At 41.0% G+C, this 21,975-nt stretch overlaps 1 protein-coding gene across 2 annotated transcripts in view; it reads left to right on the forward strand.

Moving 5' to 3' along the window:
- Positions 1 to 21,975, forward strand: part of ncanb (neurocan b) — a 141,716-nt gene that overhangs the window by 109,350 nt on the left and 10,391 nt on the right. For both annotated transcript variants that reach the window (XM_032526440.1, XM_032526441.1), the window contains exons 11-14: positions 229 to 342; positions 15,581 to 15,739; positions 19,214 to 19,296; positions 19,730 to 19,874. In XM_032526440.1, the coding sequence (XP_032382331.1) occupies positions 229 to 342; positions 15,581 to 15,739; positions 19,214 to 19,296; positions 19,730 to 19,874 (501 nt within the window). The remainder of the gene's footprint in view (positions 1 to 228; positions 343 to 15,580; positions 15,740 to 19,213; positions 19,297 to 19,729; positions 19,875 to 21,975) is intronic.

A 21,975-nucleotide genomic window follows, 5' to 3' on the forward strand; every position in this document is an offset into this window, starting at 1 on the left:
GCTGTGGCAGGTAGCTAAAATAGACGTTGAAAGGTTATTTGGTGTGTGTGTGGTGTGTGTGTTGTGTGTGTGTGTGTGTGTGTGTGTGTGTGTGTGTGTGTGTGTGTTGAGTGTGTGTGTGTGTATGTGTGTGTGTGTGTGTGTGTGTGTGTGTGTGTGTGTGTGTGTGTGTGTTGTGTTTGCATCTAATCTGACTCTCTCTCCTTCTTTCTCGCTCTCTTTCTCTAGATATTGATGACTGCCAGTCCAATCCATGCCAGAATGGAGGAACCTGCATCGATGAGATCAACTCCTTTGTGTGTCTTTGTCTGCCCAGCTACGGAGGAGCTACTTGTGAGAAAGGTAACAATGTGGACGAAAACTCTGCTTTCACATTTCACCCAACAAAGGGGTGTGTGTTTTGTGAAGCAAAGAGCGGAGGAGGAGGAAGAAAAGGACGGGGAGAAGTAGATTGATGAGCATGGAGGAAATGACAGAGTAGTAGGAGGAGATGGCAAAAATGTATAAAGAATGAACACAAAGCAGTGATGGCAGAGAATGTTGAGACAAAGAAGGTGGAGGTAGAAGAATGAAGATAAAGAGGGGGAAGGCCCAGCAGAGTAAAATAATGCTAGAAGAGCAGGATGTGGGGACAGAGGTGAAGAGAAAACAACTAGGTTGAGGAAGATGGAGTTAATGAGAATGTGGTAGAGGAGGTGGGAGGAAGAGGATTTTGGATATAGACCAAGAGGTGGATGATGGAGAGGAAAGCCCTTTGGAATAATGTATCAGGTTTATACAGGACACCTTGTCCAGCTGGTGTTCGCTCTCATTACTGGAATCCCCCTGTGAGAAGGGGGCCACAGAGGAGGCTGTTCACAGACTGCACGTTACATTAAAACATGTCTGACATGTCTGTAGAAAACAACGTTGTGGAAAACCAACAGCTGTTGTTTACATTAGGGTTGATAATTTGGGTTTTTGATCATTTAAATGAAAAGTAAAATACCTAAATTTCTTTTAAAGGAGTTGATTCGTTCAAAACTATTTGCACCTGGATTTTATGTCCCCAAAGTAAACAAGGGTTGTGACATTGGCAGTTGAAGAAATAGAGAGAAGTGATGAGCTATTTATATAGCCACATGAGCTATTTTTAATTTTTAATTTTTTTTTTAATTTTAAAGACATATTGAATTTTTTTAATCTGATTTTTTTCTAGCTTTTTTGTTGTTTATAATAAAAATGAATACTGATATCACTGACACGGAATATAAAAAAACATGTATATACTAAGGGTGAATGCAGCGATACAATGATCATTAAATAAATGTGTAAGTTTAGAGTTCTAAATAACTAGCAATGCATTGACTGAAAACTGCTAATCCATCATCTCTTAAAACACAAGATTTAAAAACGCACAAAAAACATGAGAATGAAATTAAAGATGTTGGAGAGACAAAGAGAGCGTAAGATTTTTGCAAAGGATACATTTTTAAGAGAAATGTGAGAGAACGGGAGATTTCTGGACTGCTCTGAATTACATTAAACCAAGCCAGATTCTACTGGTGTAGCATGACCTTTGATCTTAACTTTTGGAATAGTTTTAACTTTGAATGCCTGTCTTGTTTTATATGTCTGGCTTCCAGTGTCTCCTCGCTGCTTTTTACTGCTCTGCTGTGGTCTGATGTGGCTGAGGGCAGAGCAATCGATAGAGAGAGGAGAGAGCGAAGCCAGACAGAAGCAGCAGACCAAAGCAGGACATTTTTGAATGCTGTAGAAGCTGCAGTAGGTTTGGCAGGCTCTAACAGAGCTTCCAAATTATTCTTTTCATGGCTGCCTCTTTAATATGCATGTCTCTACTGTGGTGCAAATCATACATAAACAAGAAAAAAGTTAGTGTCTTTAATGCCACAGAGGCTACACAGTATATACATGTGTTTTGTGGTGCTGTGTTTGACTGTGTATCAGGCAGCTTTAAACTTCACCTTAAATGTGCAGATCATAAAAGTGTTGATTGATCGAGTATCACAAGGTTTGATTTTACCAGCCTTCAGTATTACATTTACATCCTAAAAAGTGTGTTTTTTCCTCCGCTCCTTCCCAAACACACACACCCATCTCCAGAGTGTGCCTCTCATTTGACACGCAGCGCGTACTTTTCCTCTCCTGCTGCGCTGCTGCCTTAATGCCTGATTGGGAACAGCAGGTCTGATTGTGTAGATCTAAAGTCTCTGTCTGTCTGTCGCTTTTATCCCTCATTTCTCCGACTTCGCCAAAAAAACAGGATTCAGCTGTGAAAAGTGCAATTCGCAACAGGCGTCGCTCTGCCATTTTGTCGTGATCTCAGTTTGATATCCGGGGGGGGGTGGCCTGAACGCTGGAAATGAACACATTCGTTCCGCCGTGGCTTCCATCCATTTAAATGTCATCCAATTGGTCCCTGTCTCACTGAAGTGGTCCGGTTCTCTCCGTCTCATTTGCTGTGTCTTCTTGAATGTGCGTGTGTGTTTGTGCATGTTCAGGTGTATGCTTTGACTCATAAGCTAACAGCCTTGCGTGCTGGGTAGATCCAGTCCGTTGCTGGCTCCCTGTGGCCTGTTACCATGGTGATCCCATCTGAGAGTCAATAATTGTAAGTTTGCTGGGCTGAAGTCCTTCAGCAAATGTGCTGAGAGATACGAGGAAATGGCTTGTTATTCTTCAAATTTTACAAATATATTTACATTACACAAGTTTTTGTTTTTGTTGTTGATCAGGTTGCTGCTAGAGTTAGCACCAATAGGCTTGAACAGGGTGTAAACAAGTTGTAAACTTGTTTTTAGCCTCAAACAGGTTCAAAATGTCATTAAAAGTGCCTCCCCATGTGAAGTGATTCCTTCTGAGTGAACACAGTGAATGTGACTGCTGTAGATGTGAAAGAAATGCATTAAGTTGTGCTAATTCAGCTGGGTTTAGTTCCTGTGTGGATACGGCAGTACACAGAAAAGAGAAAATGCCAAAATATATAGGCTGTCAATTTAATGATTAAATAAGGTAGTGTCTCCAAACTTACCTCAATTATAAGTTGTCTCCTGCTAGTTCTGTGTTGTAGTTTGTAGACGGTCCCTAAGCACCGTTTCAACACCGGAACTAAACCCAGCTGAATTAGCACAACTTTCATGCATTTCTTTCACATCTACAGCAGTCGGAGTCACTGTGTTCCCTCGGAAGGAATCCCTTCACATGGGTAGGCACTTTAAATGACATTTTGAACTGTTTGAGGCTAAAACACGTTTAATACTTGCCCTGTTTAAGCCGGTTGGGTGCTACCTCTAGCAGGAGGATAACACGGTGTAGGCAGCACCAATTGGTTTCATTTTCCTCTCTACTGACAGCACTCCGCACTTACAGACAAAAGAGGTACATGTTGGAATTGACCGGAATTCTCCTTTAAGTTTTCAGCATTTTTCACATTATTTAATAATCGTCTCTGTAGTTGTAGCTGTGTGAAACAACCAAACCCTCCTCCTGCAGTTATTTTTTCATTCAGTTGAGTATCAGTAATGAATGTTGAAAAGAAAAGGCTGATGGGATTAGAGTAAAGGAGACATCAGCCAGTTGTTTCACTCTCTTCTTATCCCAGCGCTAAGACTGAGTGCGTCCTGCTGTTTTTTTGGTCCGCTGCCTAATCAGTGAAGGCAGAAAGCGAATCTCTCTAAGCCTGACTGACTGAAGTGAAAAGTGGCAGAGAAAGCATTAGCTGGTTTCTTCTCATCAACTCCTTTCCCCCAGTCTTTTTATTCATCGTTCACTCCGCGATTGGCTTCCTTCAGCCGTTCTAGGGAGAAAAACGACATAGTGTGCAATGTGCGAGAGTGTGGATGCGTTACTTTGCTATTCCACTACTGTACACACCGCCGTCTCATGTTGCCTTCCTCTCCCTATCGCTCTGCTGTCACTCCCTGCACTACTTGCATCTTTTTGTGCCTCTCATCTCTGGTGCACCGCAGGAGGTTTCGTCACTCAGTGTGAGTGTTTGTGTGTGTGTGTCGCTGTGTTAGTGTGTCTGTACAGTCTGCATCTGCTGTTTTGCAGTGAATGTGTGCGTGTGGAAGTTTGTGTGATGCTTTAACATTTGTTAGAGCTCCAAAGTCAGAGATCTTTCCGCTAACAGACCTTCACACAGCAACACATTCACTTACGTTTTTTTTTTTTACTTGTGAGGACCCTCATTGACGAAATACATTCTCTAGCCATCACAACTATACATGTCTTACCCAAAAAGTCTTAACTCTTTCAGAAGCCTTGTGAAGATGTGAGGAACCTCCACAAAATGTCCTCACCTTCCCAAAAAGGCCTCACTGCTCTGGGTCTAAAACTCACTTCCGTCTTGTCTACAAAAATTGAAGCACAAAAGTACATACACAAACACTTAATTTCCCATTTGCTCTGTGTCTTTTCTACTTTTGTGGCTTACTGATACATTACTGTATGTGCCACACACACACACACACACACACACAAAACTCAGTCTACCTACCCTTGAACCCTTCCGATTTTGAAAAGATTTTTTCCCTCTGTTTATTCAACCAGCAGCTCAGATGGCAGTCGAACACTTCCGACTCCAAGCAGTAAACCGCAGTGCTTTAAAATAACTTGTAGTTACAAAACAACACGCCTAACAAAACAATAATCCTCTCTCTCTCTTCCTCTGTTTCCTAACAGAACTAATAATCTACAAATTGGAAACAGAAAGCTTGCGTTGAAAGGATTGTGTAGCTAATTGTTCCCAAGGTATTTGGCTGCTGCGTGGTTATATGTGAGGAATGTGTTTCACAGGCAAGGCCAGCACTTCATCTTCAGCTCCAAAGCCTCTGTTCCTTGCCCTGTTTCCACGCGTCAAACCATTAACATTTTCTTTTTTATTTGGCTTTTGGGAAAAAAATTGCTACATGCCCCAGTAGCTGTGAAAAATCCACATGCAGTCGCTCCATCACTCCATCACTGTGCCCTTTTTATTCTGACCTCATGTTCTATCTTTTTCTCTTACATGTTTTCTTACAGTGAAGGTAATTCAACTGTAATGTAGAGTCACTAGGGGTAAATGCATGATTGAATTGAATGTTGTTGAATGAATATCTTCTGGTTTTAACAGCTTGTCCCAAGGATTTACTTCCACAATTCACAGTTTAGGTCCAATGCCAATGTGCAGTGCTTATGCATGATGTGTAGTGTATCTTTAATGTAGGGCATGACTGACAGGAGAATGGAGTTAGCATCCCCTCACAGACCTGCAATCAGACACTTTTTTACTAACCATAACCACAACATTTAATCAACCTTACCTTAATGTTGCCTAACCCTAATCATGTCTCAAACATAGTTTATTTGCCGTATCCATGATTTTTGTCTACCTTAAAGGGGAAAAGTCCTGATTTTACAAATCCAAAGTTTTTAAGGAAGACTTCCGGTAGCGACCCGTAATGGAGTAGACCGAAGTCCCGTGGTTCCTGAATTGTTTTTTTTTAAATACTGACTCATTCAAGCTTTAATTGGGATTTGAATAAATACCTTGAAACTATTTTCCCTACTGAACAAGGAGGAACGATATACAGTTGTATAATTAATACAAGTGAACATTTAAAAGCAACAAAAAGAAGTGCAACAACGGCAGGAAGTCACAAGATGGCGAAGGAAATCCCACTCACTCTGCATGCACTAAGGTGTGAGCTACAGCTGTCCCGCCAAGCTTCCCTGGAAGAGTTGAAGGCTGAAATTGCCAACCTCCGTCATGAGGAGGACAGAGAAAAGTTTTTGGGGAGTACTACTCCGTATGTGTAAAAAGTAAATGTGGGGGGGAAAAATCGATACAGCATAGCATCACAATATTTTCAGTGGTAATACTATATCAATAGACTGATGCTAAGTATCGATCTTTTATTATATAAATGGCACATGACAATTTAACGTTTTGGTCCTAGAATGATAAAAGCAATTGCCTTTTCAGTCTACTAGGTGGTGCAGTTGAGGTTTTGTTTCTGGTGAAGTCAGCAGGAGAAATGTAACTTTTTAGATAAAACAGACGTTGACAAAGTTTTGAAGGCATAATTTGAAGTTACCAAAAAAGAGATAAATTGCAATATAAGAGTAAATTGCAATATATCGCAGACTATCGCAATATTTTTAAAATCACAATACTATTGTATCGTGACATACACTACCGTTCAAAAGTTTGGGGTCACCCAAACAATTTTGTGTTTTCCTGAAAAGTCACTTATTCACCACCATACGTTGTGAAATGAATAGAAAATAGAGTCAAGACATTGACAAGGTTAGAAATAATGATTTGTATTTGAAATAAGATTTTTTTACTTTAAACTTTGCTTTTGTCAAAGAATCCTCCATTTGCAGCAATTACAGCATTGCAGACCTTTGGCATTCTAGCTGTTAATTTGTTGAGGTAATCTGGAGAAATTGCACCCCACGCTTCCAGAAGCAGCTCCCACAAGTTGGATTGGTTGGATGGGCATTTCTTGGTACCATACGGTCAAGCTGCTCCCACAACAGCTCAATGGGGTTCAGATCTGGTGACTGCGCTGGCCACTCCATTACCGATAGAATACCAGCTGCCTGCTTCTGCTCTAAATAGTTCTTGCACAATTTGGAGTGTGTTTAGGGTCATTGTCCTGTTGTAGGATGAAATTGGCTCCAATCAAGCGCTGTCCACTGGGTACGGCATGGCGTTGCAAAATGGAGTGATAGCCTTCCTTATTCAGAATCCCTTTTACCCTGTACAAATCTCCCACCTTACCAGCACCAAAGCAACCCCAGACCATCATATTACCTCCACCATGCTTAACAGATGGCGTCAAGCATTCTTCCAGCATCTTTTCATTTGTTCTGCGTCTCACAAACGTTCTTCTTTGTGATCCAAACACCTCAAACTTGGATTCATCCGTCCACAACACTTTTTCCAGTCTTCCTCTGTCCAATGTCTGTGTTCTTTTGCCCATCTTAATCTTTTTCTTTTATTGGCCAGTCTCAGATATGGCTTTTTCTTTGCCACTCTGCCCTGAAGAATAGAATCCCGCAGCCGCCTCTTCACTGTAGATGTTGACACTGGTGTTTTGCGGGTACTATTTAATGAAGATGCCAGTTGAGGACCTGTGAGGCGTCTGTTTCTCATCTTCTTGCTCAGTTGTGCAACGCGGCCTCCCACTTCTTTTTCTACTCTGGTTAGAGCCTGTTTGTGCTGTCCTCTGAAGGGAGTAGTACACACCGTTGTAGGATTCTTCAATTTCTTAGCAATGTCTCGCATGGAATAGCCTTCATTTCTAAGGACAAGAATAGACTGTCGAGTTTCAGATGAAAGTTCTCTTTTTCTGGCCATTTTGAGCGTTTAATTGACCCCACAAATGTGATGCTCCAGAAACTTAATCTGCTCAAAGGAAGGTCAGTTTTGTAGCTTCTGTAACGACCTAAACTGTTTTCAGATGTGTGAACATGATTGCACAAGGGTTTTCTAATCATCAATTAGCCTTCTGATCCAATGAGCAAACACATTGTACCATTAGAACACTGGAGTGATAGTTGCTGGAAATGGGCCTCTATACACCTATGGAGATATTGCACCAAAAACCAGACATTTGCAGCTAGAATAGTCATTTACCACATTAGCAATGTATAGAGTGTATTTCTTCAAAGTTAAGACTAGTTTAAAGTTATCTTCATTGAAAAGTACAGTGCTTTTCCTTCAAAAATAAGGACATTTCAATGTGACCCCAAACTTTTGAACGGTAGTGTAAGTGTTGTAATAATATTGTATCGTGGGGCCTCTGGTGATTCCAACCCCCAGTAAAAAGCCTTTAAAAATGAAAAGAATCTGGAGGTGTGGTTAGAAAGAAGTGAGCTCAACAGACCACTGCGGCCCGCTCCTCATCTCAGATTGAGGCTTTCGGCTGAAGTTTAAATTAGCTGCTAATAGTCTAACGCGCTCAAATTTTCCAAACCGTCGGTGGCCGTGTTGTATTGTGGATAATGTTGGCGCCAGTGTTTGAAAAGGAGGAAGAAAGCGTAATATAAAAAAGATTCATTTCTGGTTCTACTGCATCAATTTTTTATACTTTTTCTTTTGTGGATTAGCTTCAGGGTCCAACACTCTAGTTGACATACTGTATGTAGTGTACAACGTGACAATTTTGGCATTGAATTGAAAACAAAAAGAGTTTTTTGTCTGTTGTATTCACAATGTTACAGATGTGTCCTGCGATACCTGTGATACCTGGTGATACCTTACCTGGTGATAAGGTTGGGTTTCAAGTCAGTAGGGGCGCAGATGTAGTGATAGAACAAAGAGAGGTTAGGATATCATAATCACATTTAACACCGATTTGAAATAATACATTTCAGGTAATTGTGCATTTTTCAAAGTACACAGATATACTAAATGATGTTAATCATATTTAAGTGTCTGTCCTTTTGTATGGTACTGTTGCTTTTAATTCAGTTTCAGTCACTTCACCCCTCCCATGCTATTGCTTCTAGTACAGAGGTGTTCATTGAACAATTAGATATGCCAGTCCTGTCTTATCTCCTGTCTACGCTCTGTTGTTCAGCCACAGGACACTGAAAAGCGAGGCTGTGATCTACAAGCGTCAGTTTGATGTTCAATAGTCCCTAGTTATTTGTTTATGTTATTTATTTTTCATATCATTGTTCGTGGAGTGGGTGGTTTTGTGACTCAGCATCTTCTTTCAGACTTGACAGAGAGGCTGAGGAGGAAGGTTTCTGAGCTTGCCGACTTTGCTGTGGTGCTTCTCTGCTCTGGCCCCGACTGTGCTGCCGCCGTCTAAACTGGCGACTCAGCAGAAAATCAGCTTGAGATTAATTTTTGTGCATCCTCGGGGTCTTTAGAGGCTAATAATGCTAATGAAGATTCATGTGTTATAATACCATGTCGATATAGGGACACGTGCCAAGACTGAGAAGAGAGGGTCCTGGAGCTTTTAGGTTTGCTTCTCTCACAGCGGTCTTCTGAAGAGAGAAACACACACACACACACACACAACACACACACACACACACACAGACAGGTACACAAAGACAAATATACCCAGGAAATTTTGTTTTAGCCTGGCAGAGTGGAATGATATGTGATATGTGCCTCTTTGTTTTTATGTGTATCAGAGGACTCTACTGCAAACAAAATCAACCTCTGGGTACAAATAAAGTAACTTAGCTTGAACTTAAGAGGGTTTTCAAATGGAATAACAGCAAGGCATCACTCTCACTCCATATGTTATGTGTTTGACACTGAGGGATTCTCCATCCTAACAAGAGAGCTGGAGAGATCATGGGGGTAATTTATTCTCATTTTGGGTACTTAATTAGACAGTGTTCCTGAAGCAACTGTCATTCTCCTCTCCTGAGTGGAAGGAAGTTCAGGCAGAAAAGAAAGAAACCCAGAAGAAAAGAGAGCGGAAGCATCAGAGCAGGTGTTACAATAGATGAAAAGAGATAGAGGGAGAGGAGAGTCTCTGTTCCTCTGCTGTTCATTAATGAAGGTTTCTGAGCAATGTGAAACACTACTTTGAGCTGTGCTCGAGGTTTAGTACGTTCCTTTACCTTTTTTATTTTATTTTATTTTTTGTTCTTTTTTGGGGCATTTGTAGGCCTTTATTTTCACAGGACAGATGAGGACAGGAAAGGGAAGAGTCAAACAGCTGAGTTGAGGAGCAAACCCCCACATATGTGCGCCCGCTCCACCAACTGAGCTAATATACAAATCCATCAGAGTACTTTTTGCCATACAATTACAAAAGTGCTCTGATGGCCAAGTTACGAAGCCTGGCTCATACTATTGTGCTTTCTTTTGTCTTTCATTTACTGTCCTCCCACAGTTATTTCCACCACAGGAAGTTTTCCAGTAACCTTTTTCAGAACTCAGAAACTGAACCTGCATTTCAACCACAGAAACCTTGTTCCAGTTTTTGGTCTCTGCTTACCAAAGTTTCTGCTCCTGTGTGGTATTATACTGTATGACTCTCAACATTTATTCAGACCAGCAAACTAACAGTGGCCGCATGTCGCAAGAATCAATGTGTTTGAAAAAAAACTATTGAAACTTTTATTCTCTAATTGTAATTGCAAAGAAGTCAACCTTAAAACTGTCAAAATAACAGAGCATTACTGGGATTAGTAACTGTAATGTAATAACTGAATGTCAAGATGCTGGTTACTGAAAAAAGGTAATCACATTACTGTAACGAGTAAGTTGTTCTCATGCCTGACAAACAGGTTCACCTGTGTTCAGGCCTGGAATTTCACCATTTTAGGTGCAAGGCTGCTTGGCATTTGCTGTCACTTTCTTTTTGAATAATATTGATTCAGACAATGGAAATATACAAATCTGTTGATTGGGTGTCCTGTCCCGACTGTGTCCATTTGAATTAACTGGATTTTGTTTTTTACTGTAAAAGGCCTGTGCTGCCCTCACTTTTACCTCAGCCTCCTCCATCAGCATCATCAATGTGCAAAGACACGTCTACGGGCCAACTACGCATACTGGCATCAGTCATTCCTGTTGCGCTCTGTAGCTGTTTTACTGTAACATCCATTACTCCTAATTGTGAGAATCAAACTATTAAGATGTTCCATTACTCAACACTGCACTCGTATCAACCATTAGTAATTCTACAGCCACTCTCACATTCTCACCTTTTGTCGCTGGCTATCAGCAGATTCTCTCTCATCTCCCTCGCTCTGCTTCTCTCTCTCTCTCACTTACGTCCTCTCTCTCTGGACCGCTATTATCTGCCCTCTTGCAAATGGCACGCTGAGCTGTCAGCCTTCAAAGAGTCACACAGGGAGGAGGCATAATGGCGGCATACACACATATGCAAACACACCCGTTTCATCATTCAGGGGATCTGAAAAAGCCGAGCAGTAGAAATATCACTTGGTGATGTGGATAAATGAGCCAATCAGTCAGCTGGAAGTGTATGGCCTTTTATTTCCTAACTGCCGTTCACTAAAGTCTGTGGGAATATTAATCGCTGAAACATACCCCCTGCTCTCTCTACGCCTGAACAGAGGGAAAAACGGGAGAAAGAAGACGACTTGAGTAATGTCTAAATATTTGAAGAAGTTGATGTGATGTTGGGCTTTGAGCCTAACTGTCAGCGAGTGGGAGAAGAAATCAGCAGAGACTGGGTTGAAGATCTGAGGGGGAGAAAACATGCCTGTTTACTTTTTATCTCTGCTTTTCTTTCTCTCCGTCTCTCTCTCTTTCAGTTTATGCAGCTCTATAACTTCCTTATTCTGTCTCTCTCTCTCTTTTCTGTCCTCCCACTTTGCGTCTTACAGTGTTTAATGCACTTAAGTTTTTTGTCTTCTAAGGACGTCAAATCGTTGTGTATGCTTATGTAAATCCCAAGTAGAAATCACTGGCCAGCACCGGCCTTATACACATACAGTACAGACTCACTGCAGTCAATGTGTGATTTAGTGAAGTATGTTTCATTTATAGATGTGTGTATATGCGTGTCTATTTTTGTCTCTACCCTAACTCTCCCGTCCCTGTTGCTGTAGATAATACCCATCGCCCACTTTCATCAGCCAAACTGGACCCACTCCCAATGCAAATACAATGTACCAGCTGCCATGTGGGCAAACATTTTGAGCAGCTAGCTTCCAGGTCAGATGAAGGAGTGTATAAGTTAGCCGTCAGCAGAGAAAATTACATCAGCAGTGACTGATTTATAGTTCCCGTAAGACCAGAGATAACAGTAGTAACATGGTTCTAATGCTAATTTACTGCTCTCTGTTCAGAAGCCCACGGCCTGTGCTACACAAGTGCTGACTCTAACACATCCAGCCTCCTGTGAAGCTGTGAGACATTTCCAACATAAGATGTCCAGTTTGTTCATTTAATCTAAGTAGAATTTAATACTTTACTAAAATCTTAATCAGGGTCCTGAAACGTTCTACATATTGAAAAAAACATAGGGAAACAACCTGCACTGGTCACCAGTCCATTAGTGTGGTCACATTGACAGCACATTTCCATATTGTCTAATAAGGTCTGTAGGCTGCAAAATCTACATAATGGTAAATTAATTAGTTTGGGAAATAATCAATTCATTAATAAAGCAGGAATCTAACTGTGGATATAACAAGGCTCAGTAAAAGACACAGACAGCTTGGTTTATGGATAGTTAAAGGGCTTCCTGAGTAGTGACAGGCTGTTTATGTTCTTCCATGGGCCTAACATTATACTGTATGTTATGAACTTTACTGTTACATGTAATTAAAAAAAAGATCTTTTACAGATAGCAGGTAAGATTATCAATGTCAACAGGGATATTCTTGAGAATCTATTTGACCCAGTCCTAACCTTAAAGGCACAAAAAAGGCCTTTTTTATCCATAATCTCCATCAATTTAAAATCCTTTTTAAGATAACAAGAGTTTCCTAGTGTCAGCTGAGCTCACGTGTAAAAGGGGTTTCACTCATTTTCAAGTTTAAATCAGACCATTTTTACTAAACTGTTCTTTCTATCAAGTGACTGAGTTGACCCAGGTATAGTCTGGCAATGCCAGACCTCTCTCTACAGCGTTGGCTACACCCCATATATATTCTGGGATAAGGGGGGAAAGAAACACTCTGGCTGGTTTGCATTTCTTTAAACCAATCCCAATCGTCCCCATCGGCAATGATGGCCTTGCAAAATACATTGCTGAGATCCAGTAGGAGAAAGGAAGGGACCTCGATATCAGGCTTTGCCCCAGTTATGTACATCTGTTGAGCCAGACTAACCCAAGCATGGTAGAATTATATCATATTCAGAAGTATGAGTATGTTGGCGTTCCCCCTGTGCATTGTGAAAGAAAATCTATTACAAACGGGAAGTTAAAACCAGGCTCATCTTGCGATTAAGGCGACAGGGCTAACCAAGGAGCCGCTGAGCCACCCACAGGAGGTGGGAAAGGTGGAAGTGGCTAATTGGCTTTCATGTCTTTAGCGTGTTTCAAGGTCATTAGATTCAATCCCCAGACCACCAGGAGAATCTTGAGCAGGCAAAGTAATGAAGCAATTCTTCACATTTACAATAATTATCAGAGCTGACATCACTGCTCAGAAGACACAAGTAGATTCAGTAAGTAGTAAGTAGTTCAGTAAATAGTTGTCTGGCACAGACAAAGAACATAAGAACTCATATTTTTATTTTAAAAAACAAGACACATCATCAAGCGCTTGTTATTTCAGAGAACATGCATCTGCTAAAAGGAGTACTTTAGTAATACTACCGTACTAAAGTAAAACACTAAGGTGGTGATTCACTACTGTAGTTTGTGTGTATGACAGATTTTGGTCTTGTAATATTTTTACGTAGTAAATTGGGTTTAGTCATACGACTGACATGGATTTATGTTCTCAAAATGTCTGTGGTGGGATGAAGCTCATTTCATATGTAGAGAAACATGAGAGAGCAGGAGCCTCTTTTTGCAGTTGATGTGAGTAAGCCATTAGTGATTGATCCCAGTCAAACACAATTTGCTTTACTAGGGCTCACTATGATTTAGGATTTTGTATGTATGAGACTAACATAGTTGGACAAGTACCACAAGAATACTTTTTGGATACCTTACTTTGTGAAATCAAAAAAAAAGTTTTAACAAAGCACACGTTGCCTGTATAAACCTATATAATTATATATATATCATATATATAAAATATTATATATATATATAATTTTATATATATATTATATTGAAACACTTAATTATCTGATCAAACAACAAGTAAAGCTTTCGGTACTTGACCGTTTTCGACACATATCAGTCCCCAATTTTACCAAAAACTAAAAATGTGAGGTTTGTTACTTAACCACACCTGTGACTCACTGTTACAGTGGGAACAGGCTTCTTTTGTATATATAACTCCACATCCATCAGACCTAGTTTATGGGACTGAGTGAATGCATATCAGACAGGGGAGCAGATGGATGATGGATTTCAAACGGTGGTGAATCGCAACACAGCATCAGAGAGTGATCAAAACTGGACAGTCTCCGCCATAAATCTTCAAGATATATGCAAACATGAATCTCTTCATTCTTTATTGCTCTCTCTCTCTCTCTCTCTCCCCCCCCTCTCCTCTCTCTCTCTCTCTCTCTCTCTCCAAAGAAACTACCTTCTGAGCACAAGATGCAAGTATATTTTGCATGTTGGACATGTGTTGGTGGTACTCAACACTGTCAGTTAGCGCTTTTCTTACTTTTACACTTACTGGAGGCATTTGTGTACAGCTTGTAAGTGAGCGATTGCATTGAGATGCCAAAAAGAAAATATAGAAATATGTTTAAATTGGCAAATGCATTGATTTGAATCAGAGTGAGTACAGGGAGTTTGCAAAACCTCGCTTTAAGAGACGAAATGTAGCTTCTCCTGAGGAGGAAGTCCTGCTGTGACCCCAGTGCATGTTGTCTCTGCACTCAAATAGCCCTGAACAACTTAGTGAATGGAGGAGAGCCTAACAGAATGAAAAGTATCTACGCCATCAATGCAGTACTAGGGTTTTCAAGGACCTTATTTTATATTGGAAGGGCTTTCATAATGCACTCCTCTCCTCTCAACCCTCTTCATTTCACGACAAAAACCGCAACTCTCTGCATACTAAACATGGCCCCATACGGCTCAATTTGCACCACGCAATTTACTGATGTCGCTTCACATTTGTTGGAGGAAAAGCTGAGGCCTTTTTTTCTGATCCCCACACTGCAGGGATGGAGGGAGGGAGAGAGGTAGGGAGTGGGTGAGGATGAGGGGGAAACCAGAGGTGGCTTAGCTGACAGATCGAGCCTGAACCACATCCACTCCTACATTTCCACACATTTGCACGCCCACAGCTGTGCACACATAGACAATCCAGCATGGAAGCGAAAGCCACACGCACACATCACATTTGGCATGTACAGCTCAAGTCACACTGCTAACCCCCAGACAGATGAGGGCCGATAGATGAGAGAGATGAAGGGAGAGAAGGAGGGAGGGAGAATCGGTGTGCTGACAGGGCTGTGACAGGGCTTAATTACCAAGCGAGCGCTGTGCACTGGAAGCAATTTCTAAGGATTGTTGTCATTTGAATAGATTAAAACACCCTTTCACTGGTCTAAGCTGTCTCACCGCCAGCTTGCCTCTGCTGTGGATTAAAAGTCCAAGTCAAATCAAAGAGAAGAAGACACAAAGAGGGATGGAGATGGAGAGGGTTGTCACAGAGGGCACTTAGGGCAAGATAGTACTGAAGAAGGAAAGGAAAGGGGAAAGAGGAAGAGGGGGAGGCAATATATAGATCTGCTTTACTGCAAGAGCAAAGAAATTTGCTGTGTGTGGATTCAAAAATAAATACGACGAAAATAATAGTCATATCCTCCTCTTAGTCCTATATCCTCCTACTCCGTTCCTGTGCAAAGCTGTTATTCTTTTGCATCTGTCTGCTGTGGGTGTTAAACGATTAAAAAAACAACACATTTCTCTTCCCATATGGATTTCCCATTGACTAATCGCTGTCTTTTTCAATTACATCCCCCTTCGTTTTCTCAATTCCCACTGTACACCTGCAGACACTGAGGGCTGCGAGCACACGTGGAGGAAGTTCCACGGCCACTGCTACCGGTACTTCAGCCGGAGACACACCTGGGAGGACGCCGAGAAGGACTGCAGGGAGCACAGCGGCCACCTGGCCAGCATCCACAGCCTGGCCGAGCAGAACTTCATCAGAGGTGGGCGGAGGTTAAGGACAAAGCTAGGACAAAGACTTGGCACAGACAGTGCAGCCTAAGTAAATGTTTGTGAAAAGATTACACTGCAGGAAATCTTAGATTCTACAGATAAGTCCTATTTAGTTTCAGTAATGTTGTTAAACTGCTAGTTGCAGCACTTTCACATCTCGATGGGCATAACAATCTTCTTAAAATCAATCAAATCTCCTAGTTGACCACAGGCTCACAATGAGAGTGCTAACATATACAGTAGGCAGATTTGTTTCCTCTTTATAAAAAATATAAAAGACAACCCCTTCCCCAAAAGAGGTAAAAAATTAAAAATAAACGTTCAGGGGGCTCAAAACATGTACGGGAAACCAGAACTGTGTGTGGGGTTAAAGAACACAACAGGGCCGTGAAAAACAAAGATGTGATTTAGCTTTAAACTTTGGAGCTTCTGGCTGAAACAAGGTCTCATTCTCTAACAGATTTGTTGTTGAGATGTACATGATTACTAAAAAACATCTTGAAACACGTGAGATGTTAATAATAATAATTTTCCTTTGCATAAAGATATTTGCACCATAAATTGGTACATAAAAATTCACCAGAATGCAGGAAATTTAGCGTTTGACGCTCAACATTTTATGGCGGACAACCCCTAGACCCCCCGTTACAATGTGCCCCCCCACCCCCTCCCCCCATTGTTGGGTCTAAACCTACGCCCTTGTGCTTACACATTGTTGTTTAGCAGGTGTAATGTTTACTATTTTTGCCATCTTTGTTTAGCGTTTTAGCATGCTGACATTTGATAACTACCACTAAACACAAATCACAAACCGAGGCTCATGGGAAGGTTATTTATATTTTTTCAGGTATTTGGTTTTAAACTAAAGTATTGGACAAATAACACTTTGACCTTATGATGGGTAAAAAGTAAGGGGCATCGCCAACGTGATAACAGCTCATCCTGTGGGGAACATGACTATGTCATGGCACCCGTTTGTACCAATTTTTTTATAGAGATCTTTCAATTTGCCACAGTTTTTTTGTAATCCAATTCTTTTATTTAAACAGCCAAACAAAAGTGCAAAACATTGGTCCAGATGACAACATACAGGAAAGTACATTACACACACCGTAGAAGGCACAGGGCACCTTTTCCACAATCCTTCCTTGTGATCAAATGTTTCCACACCAAAACAAAGAGGCAATACAGGAAGGAGGGAGACACAACAAAAACACAACAACAAGAACGATGCCCACAGCTCACAAACAAGACACACAGAAACAGACGCACACAAACACACAAACAAACAAACAAGAAGCATCGACAGGGAGACCGGCACAAGACAAAGGGGGCCAAACACACACACTGACAGAAGTGAGAAGGCTTTAGCACAAATCTATAGCAAGGACTTCAATGATCCAGCAATGCTGAGCCAAGTGTCCAAAGTCCTTCCCGGGGCTCCACCTACGCTATCTGTGGAGGGCTCCGTATACACAACATCCAGAAAGGAAAGGGTCCAAGTACGCATAGACAAGTCATGAGGTGTTTTCCAACAGGTTGCAATCATTCACTTAGCTGCTGTAAGTCCAGCAAAAACAGCACGTTTTTGAGTTTTAGGGACATTGACAGTAATTTGCCACAGTTTTTGACTTGCACCTTTGACTGTTTTTTAATCTATAGCAACAGCAGCTAAGGCTGATGGGTATTGCAGCATCAAGAACCTCCACCATAACCTAACATGATTTATCAGAATCGAAGTAGAAATAATTTGAACTTATCACCACATCATGAATCTATAAAACCGTTAAAGCCTAGGTGTTTCTATTTTGAGGAAAGCTTAGAATGTAAGAGAAAACTTTAAAATTTAAAATGATTTAAAAAACACTTATGGAACCAGAGGCTCTGCCCAACTCTATAACTCAAGAAATATCTGGCGACTCTCCACCACCGATCACATTTAAACAAGTCACCACTGTATAAATAAGGGCAATTACATGGCCTTTATAATTCAGCCATCTCTCTGCTGTCTGCCGGCCTGCCTGCCTGCGACACACTGCTTTTACTAGCAGTTGATGGATATCTACCCATCTGCCTTAATATTACTATACTTGGCCATGGCAGCTCTTGCCTTATGTGTATTCCATAACTCAGTGATAAATGTCTGCCTGGTTCTGCTCTGAACAGTCCTTGAAGAGGTTTATTGCGCTCCCCACTGAAAAATCGCCTCAGGAGCCGAGTCTGTTGAGCCAAATAAATGTTTAATCACCATAGTTGCAATGAAAAGGTGCTATAGGCTCTGATCTAAGTGTCTGTGACAGAACATTTAATATACTATCATATTCTTTCTTTGGATGTCATTTGTCTTGAAACAGGTGAAAACTCCCAACAGCGGGTGGAGTAACTGCATTTGTGTGTCAATATGTTGAAACCGGATTAAATAGGACCAGTATAAAGTAAAAATGATTTAATTAAGATTTTTGTGTGAAAAAGATTTTTGTCACATGCCATGGGCAGATTTTTCTACCATTGCATTTTGAAAATACAAATGAAATACAGTCAAATAACTCTCATTGTTAGATTCAATGGTTGCCATGTGTAGCAAAGTCCACCCACCTACTGTAGTATCTTAGACATGTTGTCCTGAATTATTTGCAAATGCTATTTGATTTCTTTTCTCCTAAGCCCTGATTGCCTCACTCTCAGCCTTTTGCCACATGTCTTATCATCCCTTGTAATACCGGATACACTTTCTGTCTAGGAAAGATGCCAGGACAGTGCCATCCATCTTGCACCCATCTTTCTTTCACACGCACACAGTTTCCAAAAATTGTGTTTAATTGCCTCGAAAATGGACGTCCCCACCCCTGCAATAAGGGGATCAGAGCCATTAGCAAGATTAATGGGCCTGGTAATGATGTTAAGCAGATACACCATGATTGAAATTCCACTCCTATACAACTGCCCCCCCCCCCCCCCCCCCCCTAAAAAACACAAATGAGATTAACCCAAACCACCATTAGTGGTCCTTTTACACAAACAAAAAACTCATCACCAGTACATCAGAGACAGACACAGTATACCTTCATTAATGTTGGTCTCTCAGCTGAGGCCAGAGAGAGCAGATCTCTCAGCTGTGCCTGCTGCTGTTCAGCACCAGGACTTCATCTGTTGCACAAAAAAACAACTACAGCACAATATGTAACATTAATGAGCACTTTATGATTTTACATCTAAAGTCCAGCAAAGATTAGTTTACGAGTCATGGGCAGTACTCAACCTGAGCAAACAGTATAAAGTTTTCTGTGACTCTGGGGAGGCTGATGTCATCTGGGGTTATTGTCTTGGCTTTTATAAGATAATGCATACATACATAATGCATCATTTTATTGGATATGTGTAACCACCATGAGTGCATACATTTCTAATGCATTAGAAATTGTTTTCTGTCTCTGCATTCATTTCCTCTGCTACCTCCTACTCAGGTCTAAGCCATGACAACACCTGGATCGGGTTAAATGATCGGACAGTGGAGGACGACTTTCAGTGGACTGACAAGATGGACCTGGTGAGGAACCAGCTGTGTCTGTTTTGTCACTTAGTCAGCTGTCAATCCCAGTGGAGTTTAAAGCCTTAGAGAAACTATATACATCTGGATGCTCAGTATCGCAGCTGGAAACATCCCGAACAGCAGTTTGTTTTGCAGTACAGCTTCATCTACTGATAATTACAGCAGATCTTTAGCATGCACAGGATGCATTTTTTTGTGCCATTGAAAGCAGTATTCTAATTATCCATCGTTACATGCAGAGACATCACTATGGCAAAAAAGAGAACATGAAAAATAATGTTCTGCGCATAATTGATTTTTGTGAAAAAAAGTAGACGTTTGATCAGTGACTAGTGTCTCATGCCAAGAAAAGGAAGTTGAATTGGAGTTTTAAAAAGACACCCATCTGTTTGTCTAACTGTGTGTCTGTTTTCTGTGTGTGTCTATGCAGCAATATGAGAACTGGCGTGAAAACCAGCCGGACAACTTCTTCGCTGGAGGAGAAGACTGCGTGGTTATGATTGCTCATGAGAACGGCAAATGGAATGACGTGCCCTGCAACTACAACCTGCCGTACGTCTGCAAGAAGGGGACAGGTGAGAACAAAGAGGAGAGGAGGGGAGGGGAGGGGAGGGGAGGGGAGGAGGGAGGGGAGGGGAGGGGAGGGGGGAGAGTGGCATAAGCTGCAACTTCAACAGGTGATTAAGATGACTTCCAGAGAGGTAAGAATCATTGAAAGTGAAGAAAGAATACAAAATATTCTTTTCATGTGAAGTGTTGTTTCTGACAGCACATGCACCTTCAGGGGAACATCCTGGCTGTGTCATACTTAACATTAAACTCATCTCTGTGCAGCGGAAGAGATTAGCACCAAAACTCTTCCATCAGTCTGTGTGCTTCAGATTCACTCATTACTGCTCACCAGCGCTCTTTCTTCCATCTCTCATCATCCGCCAGCACGACTTAAAACGTTCTCCACGTACTTCTCATACCACATTTCCATTTCCTCTGCTAAATGTTCTGTTTTGCTAAGGTGAAGTGCGTCTTGAAGCACAATGTATTTTCTGCTTTGTGTTCGGGGAAACTTCAGCTCAGCAAAACGAGGTGAGCAAACTTATTTGTTTGTTAAGTTCCTACATACGCCGATACCTCCGCTTCCCGTCCCCTGTTGCAGCTGCCCCTTCTTGGAGCTTGAGTTAAGCCACAACATGCTCCACTGAGAGCCCATTAAAACCTATTTTTTGCCATACATTTGCATACAGGTCAGGCTTATGACCAATAAGAAAAGGCAGGATAAGAGAAACACTGGGACACAAGAAGCCACTGTTGGCTGTTTGGTTTTAGCCGTAGGCGTGTGGATGTAAAAATCCTTCATTCACTAGTTTAAAAAATAAAAGCTAGATATCCTAGATCACAGATGACTGCCGTTCAGAGACAGTGGTGCGCGCACATTTTTTGAGATATGGTTTGGAGTAATTGCACAAAAACATCAATGGTCATGATGTGCAATATGTTATTTGAAGCAAAATGTGTAATTAAGAACATGGTACTTTTAGCCACCTATTTCCAAAAGATTTGAATATTTAATAGGATGGGATTTTATTGCATTTATCTGAGGTTAAAAAACAAGAAAAAGTTTTGATTTATTTTTTTGGCCATCTGTTTTTACCCAGCGAGTTTGCTACATACCACAAGCTTTTTTAGGCGAATAATTAAACAACTTTGTTAAACACCCCCGCTTGAAAATTGAGTTAACTTTTTCCTCTTTAAGAGTCATTCAAAAGCAATGATTTGTTCCAGATATAATATCACCACTGTGAGCATACACTTCATCAGACATGTGATCACTTGAGAGTTGCCCTTAAAGGTTACTCCTACATTTCGCTGTAAGTAGGTGCAAGGTTGCTCGGTATTTGTTGTTATTCTTCACTTTCAGCAAAGAACCTTTTGACTCCAAACTCTTTAAAGCATTCTGAAATGTAATTCTTACTTTGATAAATGTCGGATGATCCATATAATCCTATCTTGCTCTGTAAATAGATGTTGACAGTAGAAAACGGTAATAGTCAGCTATTGAAATTTAGGTTTAAAGTATTTAATATTTTGGTTCATTGTTGTCAACAATGTGGTCATTGTAACCCTAAAGCTATGGGGTTGCCCCTACTGGGTGTGTTTAACCTATACTTGTAGAACTAATGAAATAGCTTCCCTAAGCGTTCCTCTTTATCACTGAATATTAGATCAGCCTCAACACAAAAGCCCTTAAGGCCTTACTGATGGTCATTATGTTAATTTAAGCAAATCATTGTGCTTTAACAGATACAGTGGGTACGGAAAGTTCAGACCCCTTTAAATTTTCACTCTTTGTTTCATTGCAGCCTTTTTCCAAAATCAAAAAAGTTCATTTTATTTCTCAGTAATGTACACTCAGCAACCCATCTTGACAGAAAAAAACAGAAATGTAGAATATTTTGCATATTTATTAAAAAACAAAAACTGAAATATCACATGGTCATAAGTATTCAGACCCTTTGTTCAGTATTTAGTAGAAGCACCCTTTGATCTAATACAGCCATGAGTCGTTTGGGAAAGATGCAACAAGTTTTTCACATCTGGATTTGGGTATCCTCTGCCATTCCTCCTGCAGATCCTCTCCAGTTCTGTCAGGTTGGATGGTAAACGTTGGTGGACAGTCAT

This window comes from Etheostoma spectabile, chromosome 9, assembly GCF_008692095.1.
Source record: "Etheostoma spectabile isolate EspeVRDwgs_2016 chromosome 9, UIUC_Espe_1.0, whole genome shotgun sequence".
Lineage (NCBI taxonomy): Eukaryota > Metazoa > Chordata > Actinopteri > Perciformes > Percidae > Etheostoma > Etheostoma spectabile.